The sequence below is a fragment of the Cryptomeria japonica genome, chromosome 5 (genome assembly GCF_030272615.1).
Source record: "Cryptomeria japonica chromosome 5, Sugi_1.0, whole genome shotgun sequence".
Lineage (NCBI taxonomy): Eukaryota > Viridiplantae > Streptophyta > Pinopsida > Cupressales > Cupressaceae > Cryptomeria > Cryptomeria japonica.
In genome coordinates this window covers 111,589,076-111,603,188 of record NC_081409.1, presented here as the reverse complement: position 1 = coordinate 111,603,188, position 14,113 = coordinate 111,589,076, and the positions used below count along the sequence as shown (strand labels likewise).

The following is a 14,113-nucleotide window of genomic DNA, read 5'->3' as shown; positions in this document are numbered from 1 at the left end:
TTTTGACCTCTCCAGCCCCACAGCGTCACATCTATCCCATTTCCATCCTGTGACCCAATTTACCCAATTTGACCTAATTTTCCCATTTTCACTCAAATCTTCCCATTTTCTGCCCGAACCTTCCCAGTTTCACCTAATTTGACCTTATTTGACTTAATTTGACCAAATTAGGGTCTTTGGACATCAATTTGACGATATCCAGACATAATAACCCGACCAAAATAACCCCGTCATAATAACCCATGTACAGAATAACCCGTGGTCAAAATAACCCATGGACAGAATAACCTGTGGTCATTTTAGACTTCTAACCCTTTCCCCTTTAATTTCAGTCCATTCCAGTTCAATTCACTCAAAGCAGAAGCATCAGAGAATTGCTATATCCGATGATGAAGTTCCAGCCACAACAAAGAAGTGAAAGAACGATCCAAACGTAAATCCCCTTAGATTACCAGCATATCACATCAAGCCAACTGAGTCACATCCATTGCATAATCAAAACCTTGGAGTCAATTGTTTGAACTTATTACAATCTTAGCATACAATTGAACCTTGATCAAGAGAGAGTAAAGAGACTGTTGGAAAACTTTATTCTATGTTGCGCGTGGTCACAAAATGCACATCAATAGGACCAAGAAACTTTGCTTGGAAGAGAAAAAACTGAGAAACTAAATGGCAATAAATAAGTATGATAAATTCATTGCTATCGACAAAAAGACAATTCTGCAATCGGTGTGATCATGGGAGATTCACCAAGGTAGTTACATTTTTGCCATCTACCAAAACCAGTGGTTTTGCCAAATTGGACAAAACACTCAGTTTTAGAAGATTTTTGCACACACCAAAGCTTGCAAATGGATCTTCCGCTCCATCCAAAACATTCTCCAATGTTAAAGAAATTGTCCTAGTTCCAAAAACATTTCATGAAGTACAAAAAGCAGACAGGATCAAGCCATAAATAACATATTTTATTAGAAAACACACATAGCATAAACAATCTAACAGCTCATAGCTTTTCTAAGACAGTGAATGAATTGCAATGAAACCTTTTAAGACATTTCTACCAACATAATTTTAACAGATATCAGAATCAAACTTTCCATGAAATGTGCACATGTCAAATTGAACAAATGCATTACCTTCGCGATGGAATTGGATTTGGAAGTGTCTTCAGAGTGCTCAAAACTTTTTCTACTTCACCATCACTATTGTCAGTTACTACTTCACCGGGCACAGAGTCCAGTACCCACAGCTGTTCTGCATCACATTTACAGGAAAAAAAGATCAAAAGTATGATCAAGAGGAGTGCAAGAGAATAAAAGAAATAAGCTCATTGTCAATCAGAATGCACCGTAGGTGCTTTGTTTGCTCATGGTAAACATTTTTCTATTTGTTAAGTTGGATACTATCAAAAATATCCTCAGTTGATTTCTTTGAGTTATGTATGGTCCCTGACATCATAGCAAATGCAAGCTTCCAAGAGAATGATTCTGTAAAGTGAATAAGAACAGAAATTGAAAACATGCTATCCTCCAGCTCCATGAAGATAGCAAGGTTTGTTTGTCCAAAATCAAATGCCTCAACACTGTAGTGGCAGACACTTATGGCAACAATGTTGAATTGTAAACAACATATGAACTAAATCCATTTTGTAACGATTTGGGCTCATGGTTTTATCACTACGTAATACGACTTGATGATTTTGTTCAATCTTGGTATCTATAAGCAAGCACATAGGCTTTGTAGGAGTATGCTGGAGGAACATCTCTAGCGAGCAAGTAATATGTCATGACAAGATCCTGAAAAAACATGGAGTGGGGTGTGTGATTACATGGTGCTGTTGTAACAGGTTCCCATTTGTTATCCGATTAATCACATGGAGTGAAATGGATTGCTTACTAAAAACCGAATTATACAATTGCAAGTCTCATAGTATTGTAACCATGTTCCTTTGGTAACATAGAGAGTGCTGCTGTGTTTTCTTGCTAGGTTTTTCCCAAAACAAAAATTTGATGCTGATTTAAGTCTCATAGTATCCTAACCATGTTCTTTTGGTAATACAGAAAAATGTTGCAGAGTTTTCTTGCTGGGCTTTTCCTAGAAGTGTTTCCCTATCTGGTGTTATCTTGTGTGAATGTCCTTGCTATTCTTCTACGTTGTGGAATTGATAAGCTATTGAGCATAGTTTCTCTCATAAAGGTTATGCAAGGAAATAATATTTGTTTTTCAAGATTGCTTGATTTTTTAAGAGTGTCAAATGGCTGCAATTTGATGGTTGTTGGGAGGGGTATACTGAGATCTATTACAAGACAAATTTGAAAAAAAAAGACAATTTCAAGAGTTGCCTCCATAATATAATAAAGTTCTCAAATGAATAATGAATTTTTTTTTAAAGACCATCATGTTCCTCTTCCCAATGAGCTGGAAAAAGAACTTTAAAATATTGTACATATTATAGGTAGTCAACGATTGAAAAAATAATAAATGAATTTTAAAAAAAAGTTGACAGCCTATCATATTTGATATGATATAAAATATTGGGCCAAAAGGTGGCTACCAACCTGTCCTAGCCTAATATATCTCATATATATGATGTAACATTGAAAAATAAGGCAGTAAAAGGAGGTGGCCACCATAAAAGCCACTGCCGTAGAGATATAGGAGTCTACATCAACAAGTGGATGTCAGAAGAAGCATTCATTCAGTTCATATTTCTTCAAGTCCTCATTTTAAAGTTCCAGTGTTCCACGACCATTGGGGACGGGGAGACGGGGGGACATGGGGACAGGCTTCGGGGACGGGGGGACAAAGGGAAAAAGTTCCGGGGACAAGTTTCAGGGATGGGGGGACTTGGGCCTGGAGGGGGGAAACGTGTTTCCGTGGAACACTGTTTTGAACACTTGTTCATCCAATCCAAAAGATGGAAACCCTTGAATTGTAGGTGATCCCAGCTCCAAAATTGCTCAGAACTTCGTGAATTTCAACAAGCAGTATAGCAATCAGACTTAGTGTCATTTCAGTTGCAGCACAATGGTTTCAAAGAGTTTGCAGCCCGTATGTATACAATCTACAGAAGCAGACTGCCCAGTCCACTCCATTATTCTGAAGCAGCAGCATCCAGTAAGAGGTTTTCAGTTTATCAATGTATTTCTAGTGAATATCAACCTTTGTTTGTACTCAGGAAAACCTTATTACTAGCTGTTACTGTCAACTGTTACCAGTATTATAGCCGTAATATGCACAAAACTGCAGTTTATTGTGTTCCTATACTAGGTTATCTTATAATTCATAAATTTTGGACTGATCATCCCTTAATATTTTATATTTTATTCAACCTTATTTGATATTGGCTATATAATTTCTACTTGGATCCTGAACTGGTATTGATTGTTGGCAGCTTGTGAAAACCTTGCTAGTGTAATAATAAAGTTAAGCTGTTGAGTTTTATGCTTTTCTTAAATATTCAATCAGAATTATCAGCAATAATCAGGAGACGATATGACAGCCTCTGGAATCCAAAATTCTAGCCAAGCTGCTGATGTAGTAGCCCAAAATGATGTAGCATTTGGATTCTCCAAAAAATAAAATCCAACCAACCACAACTTTATTAACAACCATGCAATGCCTTATCATTGAGGACCAGATTTTGAAAATTCTCTTTCCATCATCTAGCTCAAAGAACAGCACAAAAAGTAGCCTATAAGAGGCATGCTAACTGCACCACTTTTTGATCTTCAAATTATGCTTTCTACCTAACACTTTATGGCTCTGCCCAATGTTACCAAACTTTTGATGGAGCAAAACTTGGCATGTGCCCTGATAAATTTTAATAAACTGAAAAGTGGCCAATATGATAAAAAGAAATTGAGAAAAGCAGGAAACTTCATGAAGAGATTAAACTGTGTTATGAGCTTCTACACTTCAATCCTTCCTACTCAGACCTATTTCAAACTACATGTCAGTCAAGGGTTCATTCCACTACTGAAGCAGTCCAGATTCTTCTATTTCCTAGCTGGCTACATTGTGCGTTTGTCTATGATGAACCTGGGACATGCCCATGCAGTACACAACTTACATTAACTTTACCCAAGCAAAACCCAAGTCCCTAGACTGATGTCCTAGCCTAAATGCTCCAGTGGTGTGGATTCCCACTGGGCATGTACCCAGGGCTGGCAACCATTCCCAATGGGGTAGCCACAGCCCACATGTTCACAAGGGGGTTCACATGTAGTGGCAATCTGGTGGAATGAAAACCTCGCCCTTAACACTGGTAAGTGCCATTCGCTAACAGTCCAGGTGTAATGTCCCCTTTTTGAATTAGGATTTAAATATAAATAATAATAATAAAATAAAATATACATTCTGCCTATTGGAGATCAAAAACTGGAGGATGCTACCAACAATGAGGAGGCTCAAGCAGCTTTGCTCGCTGTAAACTTGGCAAGCAAATTATCGACTTCATATTTACATGTAGAAGGGGATTCTCAGATTATTGTTAATGCTATTATAATTTATAAATGGTCAGTTTCAAGTTTAAAAGACTGACAAGTATATTAAATTAATTAAATCCAAACTATCCCAATTTAATGATTTTGAAATTACATATACGCTTAGAGGAGACAATGAGGTGGCAGACTCCATTTCCAAATGGGCAGTGACTTTAAATCATAGTAATGATGGTTGTGTTTGGGAGGATTTTCGAGGGGTATTTCTTGATGAGGAATGGGTACGGATTGCAGACGAAAGATTGTGTAAATCCACTTCATTGATGATGACAATTGTTTCAAGACTTATGAAATGTGTGAGTGGCATCATATGGATGCGGTTTGGCAGCAGGGCCTCGTCGTTTGCATTCATACAGGTTAGCGGAGTTAAGGCAAGGTGCTGGATTGTGAAGGAGGCCAATTTCAGTCTCAGAACAAAGAAGAGGCGAATTTCCTTCCTGGGCAAGATATCAGATGATCACTTGAAGAATATTTTCAAATTTGATGACCCCATGTTTTTTCAGCTGGTGAAGATGTTGCTTGGGGATGAATACATGGCATCTAAATACAGACATAGATCTAATGTCGACATTGCTTCCATGGTGCTCACTTGGTACTTGAAGTTGGGTGGTGTTGCGATCTTTTCACACATCGCCCCATTGCTAACAGGGACCCCCTCTTTGCCGACTTTCTACGTTGTTAGGTTGGGGTTTTGGCTACTTAGTGGGCAATTTTGCATTTCGCGTGCCCAAGTCCAGTTTAAATTTAATGTTTCTAAGTGATTTTGAGTGGTTAAAATGATAAAATCCTAAGGGAAATCCTTATTCCAAGGGTTAAAGGGTCAAATTCCATGCTAGAGGTGCTTTTCCCCTCACATTCCAGACTACCCAACCCATTCCCCCACTCAAAATCCACACTACACATGGGTTTCCCCTGGAATCCACACTAGCTACTATTTTCCCCCACTGTTTATCCATACCCAAGTCGAATTTCCCCTGGAAGTGCTAAAATTTGGCTAAGTGTCAAAATTTATCTAGACTACCATCAATTTTCCACCAGGAGTGTAGACTGGAGTGCGGACAACATTGAGAATGATTCCATGCCTGGGTCGATTTTCCACCAGGATTTTTGTGACAACTAAGTGCAGATTTTTGTCCAGATTTTCATCCAAACAGAGGTCGATTTTCCCCTGAGAGCATTTGTAAGGATTTTTGTCCGGATTTTCATCCAGATAGGGATCGACTTTCCACTGGGAATATCTTGAAGAGTTTTGAGTCCGGATTTTCATCCAGACTGAGGTCGAAATTCCACCAAGGAGGTTTTTTCCAAGTTAAGTGAGTTTGGAGTGTGGATTTTTCAATCCAGACTACCATCAAATTTCCCCTGGGGGTGATTTTTTGCAAGTAGAGTGTATTTTTGTTTGGATTTTTGTCCAAGCTCATATCGATTTTCCCCTGGGAGGTTTTTGTGTGCAAATTTTGATGAATTTATGCATGGATTTTTATCCAAACTAGGGTCGAATTTCCCTTATGGGGTAAATTTTGACATTTTAATGATTTTTGAAGGGATTTTTCAATCCCAACCCAAGTCGATTTTCCCTTGGAGGCTTATTTTGGATTTAATTTGCAATATTTTAATAAATAAGCCCCATTTTTAATTGCTTTTAAATAATTATTTTTGATTATTTAAAATTTAATAACTTGCAATAATTATTTAATATTTGAACCTTCTAGAAGCAAGTTAGGTTTTCACCAAGCAAGTATTTATACAAGTGTTTTATCCCACATTGCTTGTGTGGTGAAAGTGAGAGGTGAAAGTAAGTATAAGAGAGGAGCCTTAGTATTATTTTATTATTATTTCTGCCAGGTGTCTCCATGAAAGCGATTTTTCTCCAAGTTGGGTGAATTTTAGCAAGGCATTGAAGTGAAGTGTTGAATTGAGGATTCTTTCCTCTTCTATTTTTTGTCCAATTTGCTGATCTATTCCCCTTGGCTGCCATTAAAGACCAGTTCCAGAATTTCGATTTTTGCTAAGTTTGGCGATTTTTCCAAATTTGGCATTTTTTGGTGAAAGTTGGCGATTTTATGTTTGGAGACTTGGGCGATATTTTCCTCCATTATTTGTTTGTTGTCCAGACCTCCATTGTTGCAGATCAAAGCTGCAATTAACAACATTTTCAGAATTCTATTTTGGCGCCATAGTTTGGAAAATTTCGATTTTAGTTTGGGAGTGATTTGGTGCTACATTTTGGTGGATTTCCATGCATTCTTGGTGGCTGCCATCATTTCCAGCCTGCTGATTCGCTTCAGATCTGATGTTTGCTTCAGATTTGACCTCCATTCATGCCTGCCATTAATTTTCAGACTTAAGTTTTTATTGCCCAGCCAATTCCAACTTAGGCATTTTGCATTTGGAAGTGTTTTATGGAGTTTTTTGTGCATTTTCAGAACCATCTTATTGCTGTTGCAGGTCTGAAAACTCCATTGTTAGGCAGTTGTCTTCAGAAATTTTCATTTCCAGCCACCTAACCATTTTCGCGATTTTGCTTGGAGCTGATTCCTTAGCCATTTTTCATCATTTTCAGGGATTTTTAACCACTTTGCAAGGTGCTGGTAAGTCTGAAGTAATCAATTTTCATACTTGTCCTCAGAAATTAAATTTTTACCAGCCACACTTACGCTCTTGGAAATGATTATTTTCATCATTTAAACTGATTTTTATCAAGATTATGCACATTTTTGAAGATTACAACATATTTTAAAAGTCTGATTTTCAGGTTGTCTTCAGATTGTTGACCTCCATTGTTGACTGCGGAAGGTGTCTTTAGACATTCATTGTGTGAAAACACGACCTTTCACACCTTTCCTTAGTCATCATGTATCCAGTATATCCTTTGCATTTTAGCTTGCATATTTTCTAAGCATAAGAAGGTATTAATGAATTTTATGGAAGGCTTCCATGCCTTAGTGTTGTCACACTTTGAACTTAATTGCTAAAATTTACCAAGTGTATGGATTATATTCCTGACTCCATGCTCTAAATTAGCTAAAATCTTTAGAAAGTCAGGAATTTTATTAAAAGAACATTATTTATTTTCTGAAGTCTAACTTCGAGCTTCATACAAGTGCGATGTCAAAGTCGGGATATAAGGAAAGGGAAGAACTATTGAAGATGCTGGAGACTGGATTTATCCAGAACTTAAGATTTCATCCAGATGGAAGGAGATCACTAATACAAACATGCATTTCCTAGACTTCGACTAGATGCAGCGTCGGATGTTCGGAGTCAGAGATCAAGTTCCTTCCCCAGCCTATGCGAACATTATGAAGAGTGGCATTTTCCATGCCGCTAGATTTCCACAGTCCATACAGTGCAGTGAGTTTATCCTGGAGTGTGCACGATGTTACGATCCGCTCACAAGAATGATTAAGACTCCTAAGGGTGTTGTCATTGCCTACCTTGCTGAGGATGCTATTGCAGAGGTGTTTGGAATTCCGCGCGGAACAGACATGAGGATGTGACCAAGGAGGATTATGCAGAAAGATACACAGAAGATTGTCCAAGGAGGCAACAGTTAATAGAAAAATATGGATTGTCGTATATACAGTTTCCCACTTTCACATACCTTAGAATTCATGGGTTTCAATCTGAACCCTACAGACTTCCTAGGTATCCTACCGATAGAATGATATTGTTGGAAGTGGTGAGACAGCTTCTGGAGTTCGATGTTATTCAGAGAGAGAAGCACAGGACAAGAATGACATTCCCTATTTTAGTTGGGAAGACATCAGAGGTTTGCCAATCGCCATAGCCACCAGCACTGCGAGTGAGGAGCTTGCATTCTATCGATTTGCTACATACAAGAAGAGAGAAAGATTCGATCCAGACAAGAAGGTCGGAAGGATCAGAGGAGAGAAGTTCATTCACAAGGTTGACATAGAAGATTATTGGGCTAACCTAATGGACGAGCAAGCAGTGAAGAGAAGAATGTGGTCCAGAATGTCAGTGGATTTCATGAGGAAGTGTGGACTTTTCCTCATTCCTAATCAGGTATTAGATGATAGAGATCATACATATCCATAGTATGAGAGTGAAATGAAGAAGGCAATCCTATTGCCTAATTGGTCAGAGTCAGAAGAGATTGACCTGAATACATTGATGAGAGAGGTCTTGAATTTCTCCCGCCTATGGGTGGATATGCAGATGAATAAGTTAGTTGACATGGGTGTTCCCTTCACTTATGAAAGGATGAAGTCGGAAGAGTCTACTTCCGAAGATGATCAGAGAACTATCAGTGAAGTCAGGATTCATGCAAACGAAGAGAGTCAAGCTCCCAAGAGAAGGAAGAACGCGTCAGGAGAAGTCATGGCCAGAGGGAAGAAGAATGAGGAGGTGAAGAAGAAACAGAAGACTATCATTCCTCCACTTATCATTCCTTCACCCCTTCCCAGTGTCTCATCAATCGAAGTGATTGAAGTAACAGAACAGAATAAGGAGACTCAACAGTGTTCCAACACAGTGATACTACCAGAGAATATTCAGGACTTCCATGCCACAGCGACATCTGCACCTCCTGATGAGAATGATGATTAGCCAGGATCCCCTACTGTCCTTTTGGAAGTTAGTTTGGGAAATGAGGTATATGATTGGACCAGGAACAATCCTGATGATGATGATGAAGTTATCTCAGCATTGAAGGAGCTTGATCGAGAAATATGTCTCGATGATGGTATGGAGATGGCCACTATTCCTGAATGGTTGATGAGAAGTATGGAAAAAAGTAAACAAATGATAGAGGTGCAACCTATTGATGATATTGATGACTACCTAGCTAGGAATGCTAAGGAGAAGGAGCCCAAGAGAGCGGAGATTTTGTCGCAAATAGCTAGAGATGAGACAGGAATGCGGATTGCGCAGATTTTTGTTCCTATTGCAGGCGTGACAACGGACATTGCTACTCCTATGGATTTCCAAATCACTTCAGTCGCCCTTGGTCGTACATCCAGAAAACAGGAATTCCAGGAGATTGGTGAAAACCTCCAGGCAATCGATGCGAGGTTAGGCAAAGTGATTGCGAAGAAAGAAAGGTACAAAGAAGAAAATATTAGAATTAGAGAGTATATTGCAAGGACAAGGCGTGAAAATCCCACCCTTATTTCCCCTATTGCAGTTGACCATGGAATACATTCACACTGTGAGGTAGTGAGAGGTACACACTCGAAGGTGGAAAAGTGGATTGATAGCACAAGAAAGCAGGCAGATGATTTCCTTACTCAATTTGTCCATGCATATGATAGGACAACAGGGCTTGTATTCAGAATCCAGTATTTGGAGGGAGTTTGGGAAGAATTCCGGCCTATCCAAGAGATGACTATTCCACGCCTCCAGGCTTTGAAGAAGATTCCTAATTCCACCTTGGTCAGCGAGAACATTGTGCACAGTGGAGACAGATATGATTTCCATGGTTGGTGTTGATCATTAGCCGTGAAGAAATCAACTTATGAGAACGCCCAGTCGAGTTGTATGGAGATGGAAGGATTAATTCAGGACATTCAGATGAAGATCCTTGCCTCGATTGAGGAATTATTGGGTGTTGATGCTAGTGATGCTAGTGGTTTACACTTAGCCGAATTAAGTGACAAGATGAAATTTATGTATTTTTGCCAGTTGGACTCTCTGAAGAAGAGTCAGATAGATGACTTGGTCTCTTTGTTGATTCATGTTCATAGTTCACAGAAGCTCATGCCAGAATGGGAGAATACTTTGAATGCTTGCTCGGATTCACTGGACGTGATTGATTTACAACAGGATACCTTGCCTAGCATTTCCATGGAGGAGTTAGATTCAGTATTGGCTAGATTCTTGGAATATGCTAGGAGAGAGAGAGATGCAAGGAGGAATCTTCTAAAAGATTCCCTATTTGATGACTAGGTATCTTTTCATTGGGCCATATGTTGGTGGCGCCATTTTTTATGTAACCCTAATTAGGGCAATTCTAGGGTTTTGTTGGCATGATCTTGGTCGTTGATCTTAGATCAATCTAGGCCATCCATTTTGTAAGAGACTCTATATATGACTCCTTGTCTCTCATTTGTAAGAGAGAGTTTTTGTAGAATTGTTGGTATATGCTACAGCTATTTGAATCCTAATCATTGTTCAATTGTTGGTGATTTTGCTCTTCAAGTGTTATATTTGCATTCATGGTTCTCAATTCCTCCAAGTTAGATTAGAATTTAGATTAGAATTTATTTTCATGTATGTTAGATTGAGTGGAAGATTTGTTGAATTTATTTGTGTGGAATCCTTAGTCCATACCACTAGCCTCTTGCCGCTGGTAAGTGCCCCTTGTGTGGTCAACTAGAATTTGAGTAAGCATAACTTCAACTATTACTCGTCCCTTGACAAGCATCAACTTGGATGGTGTCAATGTTTGATGGTGATACCCTGAAAATCTTTAAGTATACCTAAGACGATTGCACTAAGCTTGTGTCAATACCTGATTGTGAGACCTTGCCTGATTTGATTCCACTAGATCCATTCATCATTTCCTACATTCCTAGTTTTAGAATAGACTTCCTGAACCCTATTCCTTTTGCTCATTTTTTAGTAAGAAGTAAATCCAGAGCCATATTGATAAATCTTAAGTTGTCAGCACACCTATTCCACATCATTCATGATAATCCAAACATTTGCGTAAGTCCCCAAGTGAAACACAGCAATTCACATCAACCATTGAGTTACCCACTCGTCAAGACCTGACATGTAGAAACCTTGGAATCATTTTAATTGATCTCATTCTTAGCATCTGAGGTGATTTTGTTCAAGAGAGGGTAAATTACCTTCGTACTTTATTCTGAAATGTTTTGTGCATAAAAAACACATCAACAGGTGGGATGGACGATACTCGATGGATAATGAACTCTTGCATGAAAGGAGAGTAATGTTAAGGGTTAGATACTTTCATAGCTATTTCAAATCCTGGGAAGGGTTTTAAGGCCAGAGGTGGGGACTGGCTTCATGCGGCAGAATTCAACCCCCCCGAAGCCCGTTTCTATTGTGGAGTGCAAAGCTGGACAAGGAAGATAGGAGGGCGGAAGCCCAGCTTGGTTGGAGCTACATCAAGGAACACATACGAGAATGGGAGGCAGAGATGACTTCAAGTGTCAACTAGGAGCAGACCCAGAAGAACAAACACTGGAAATTCAGCAAGAAAGATCACTGGGAGAAGTCAGATAAGAAAACAACTTCGAGTTAAGGATTTAGGATGAGATTTTTGTCTATATTTTGATATATATTACGCATATTTCGTTAGGTTGATATGTGAATGCCATATGCATGTAGAAATAGTATTCTCTGATAGGTGCTGAAGGTCTAATTTTTTGGAGTAATGTGGGTTGGTTTTTTGTATAGATGGTATATCTAGGGATGACAGTATTTCTGTGCTTGTCTTTGGTTGCAAGTGTCATGCCCCTATATTGACAGTAATTTATATTTGAACATATCTATGTATCCGTTATTTGTGAGTTACTATTCATTCAAATTATAGATATGAATGAACCCTGTGATCAATATATAAATATATCTGATTCATTAAATAATTAAAAACTATTATTATATTACTTGAAACCTTTAAATATTAATATTTTTATTTATATTAATTAATAAAAAAATAGCAAGTTATAGCTGTCAGTAACTAGCCCTAATCACTGGCTGTAATGAAGCGATTCCCTTTTAATATATGCTACTCCCGAAAAGGTGCGATCTTATCTCCAGCAGTTACTTGGAAAGGTCAAAAGGGGGCATTGTCTATGGTTTAACTTTAGACACCTCTCTTCACTCACACATGGGGAGGGAATATTTATATAACCAAATTGCCACTCCACAAAAGGCATCGATCAAGGGGAATGATAAAATATATTTGATACTGATCACAAGAAAAAGATCAGGAAGAAATAAAATATATATTATTGAGGGTAAGCATCATATAACAGCAAATAGGTATGCTGTGACTTACTTATGGATCCACACTGATTTACAGATTATTATATATGAATGCTGCTAGGAATAAGGGGACCAATATACGGTCTAGTGTGTATGCCATAGTATAAATATTAATAACAGTTTATAATGGTGTAATCAGAATTTATATATCAGTAATGCTGTATTTTATATATACATATACATATACATATATATTCCTAAATATTCAAAATCTGTTGAAGTTAATATATTCATGGCCTATTCGTTAATCACTCGCTATAGCCCCGTAAGAGAAGAGTTTGGTGTTGTGTAGGGAGAGGCAGAGTAAATCCTCACAAGGTAGGTAGGTTCCATTATTCATAATCCATTGAAGTTAACATATTCATGGCCTATTCCTTAATCACTTGCTATAGCCCCTTAAGAGGAGAGTAACGAGAGTTTGATGTTGTGCAGGGAGAGGCAGAGTAAATCCTCACAAGGTAAGTAAGTTCCAAGATGGGTAAGGAAATGTATTTCCCATGCCTTGAGGGAGTCCCGAGATGGGTATGAACATGCATTCCCCATGCCTTGAGGGAGCCTACTTGTAGATGGTTTCCAAGCACCCTATGACAAGTAATTCTCCATCCTCTTTCGGGTTGATGTTAGGATAGAAATAAGAAACCAGGACTTAAGAAAGTTAACTGTCAAAATGTATTATGGAAAATTCATTGTTTCTTAATTATCTGATTTAAATGCTTAGTGATGTATGTTAATCATTGGGAATTGGCAGCCTCCTAGTTGGGGACATTACAGCAAGCCATTTTGCAAAAACTGTATATTTTTTGAGTATTAATATAAAACTATCTTTACCAATCAAAAATAATAATAATAATATAAAAAAATTAAAAATATAATATAATATAATTATAAAATATAAATTTAATTAAGTTTAATGAATGGTCAAAGGGCATGAAATAAAGAATTATGACTACTGGAAGATTAAAGGTATAAAAGGAGTGAATCAATTATCAACTTGGGAAGGAAGGGAGAAAGGTCTAAGTGACTTGAGGAAATATATAATTTTTAATTATTTTCAAAAGACAGCAATTAAGGATGAATAGTTGTGACTCTTTCAAAGGGTAGAAATAGTAAAAAGGTGCAACTCCCTCCCAATTTTAAGATATAAAAAGGAGATCAAATCATTTGGAGGGGCATCAATTCAGATCACAACAATTCAAAGCAGAAATTCAGAATCACACTCAGCAATAAAGGAATCCAAGAGATTTGGAAAATAATTTATTATTCTCAAAAGGCAACAATGAAGGGCAGTGATTTGGAAAATAATTTATAATTCTCAAAAGGCAACAATGAAGGGTGGTGACTCAATTCTTGTGAAAGGTAATGATTCTTTCACCAATAAAATATAAAGGAGAGATCGTTCCAAGGATTCCATGATCACTCTATCGATTCAGCAATCATTCAATCATCCAACAATCATCAATGGAGATTCGTCAATTCAAAAATTCATCATCAAATATCAATTCATTCAACTATATATATAAATTCAGAAATCGATCAACAATCATTTTATAAGATCAACTTACAATCATCTACAATCAATAAAATAATTCAATTCAGTGCAGAATCCCAGAAATACACTTAGCGATACA

The 14,113-nt window shown here is 37.8% G+C and overlaps 1 protein-coding gene across 1 annotated transcript in view; it reads right to left on the bottom strand.

Moving 5' to 3' along the window:
- LOC131067125 (uncharacterized) overlaps positions 1-14,113 on the bottom strand; it is a 72,625-nt gene that overhangs the window by 43,659 nt on the left and 14,853 nt on the right. Inside the window, exon 3 of the mRNA XM_058002060.1 lies at positions 1,140-1,252. Coding sequence (XP_057858043.1) covers positions 1,140-1,252 — 113 coding nt within the window. The remainder of the gene's footprint in view (positions 1-1,139; positions 1,253-14,113) is intronic.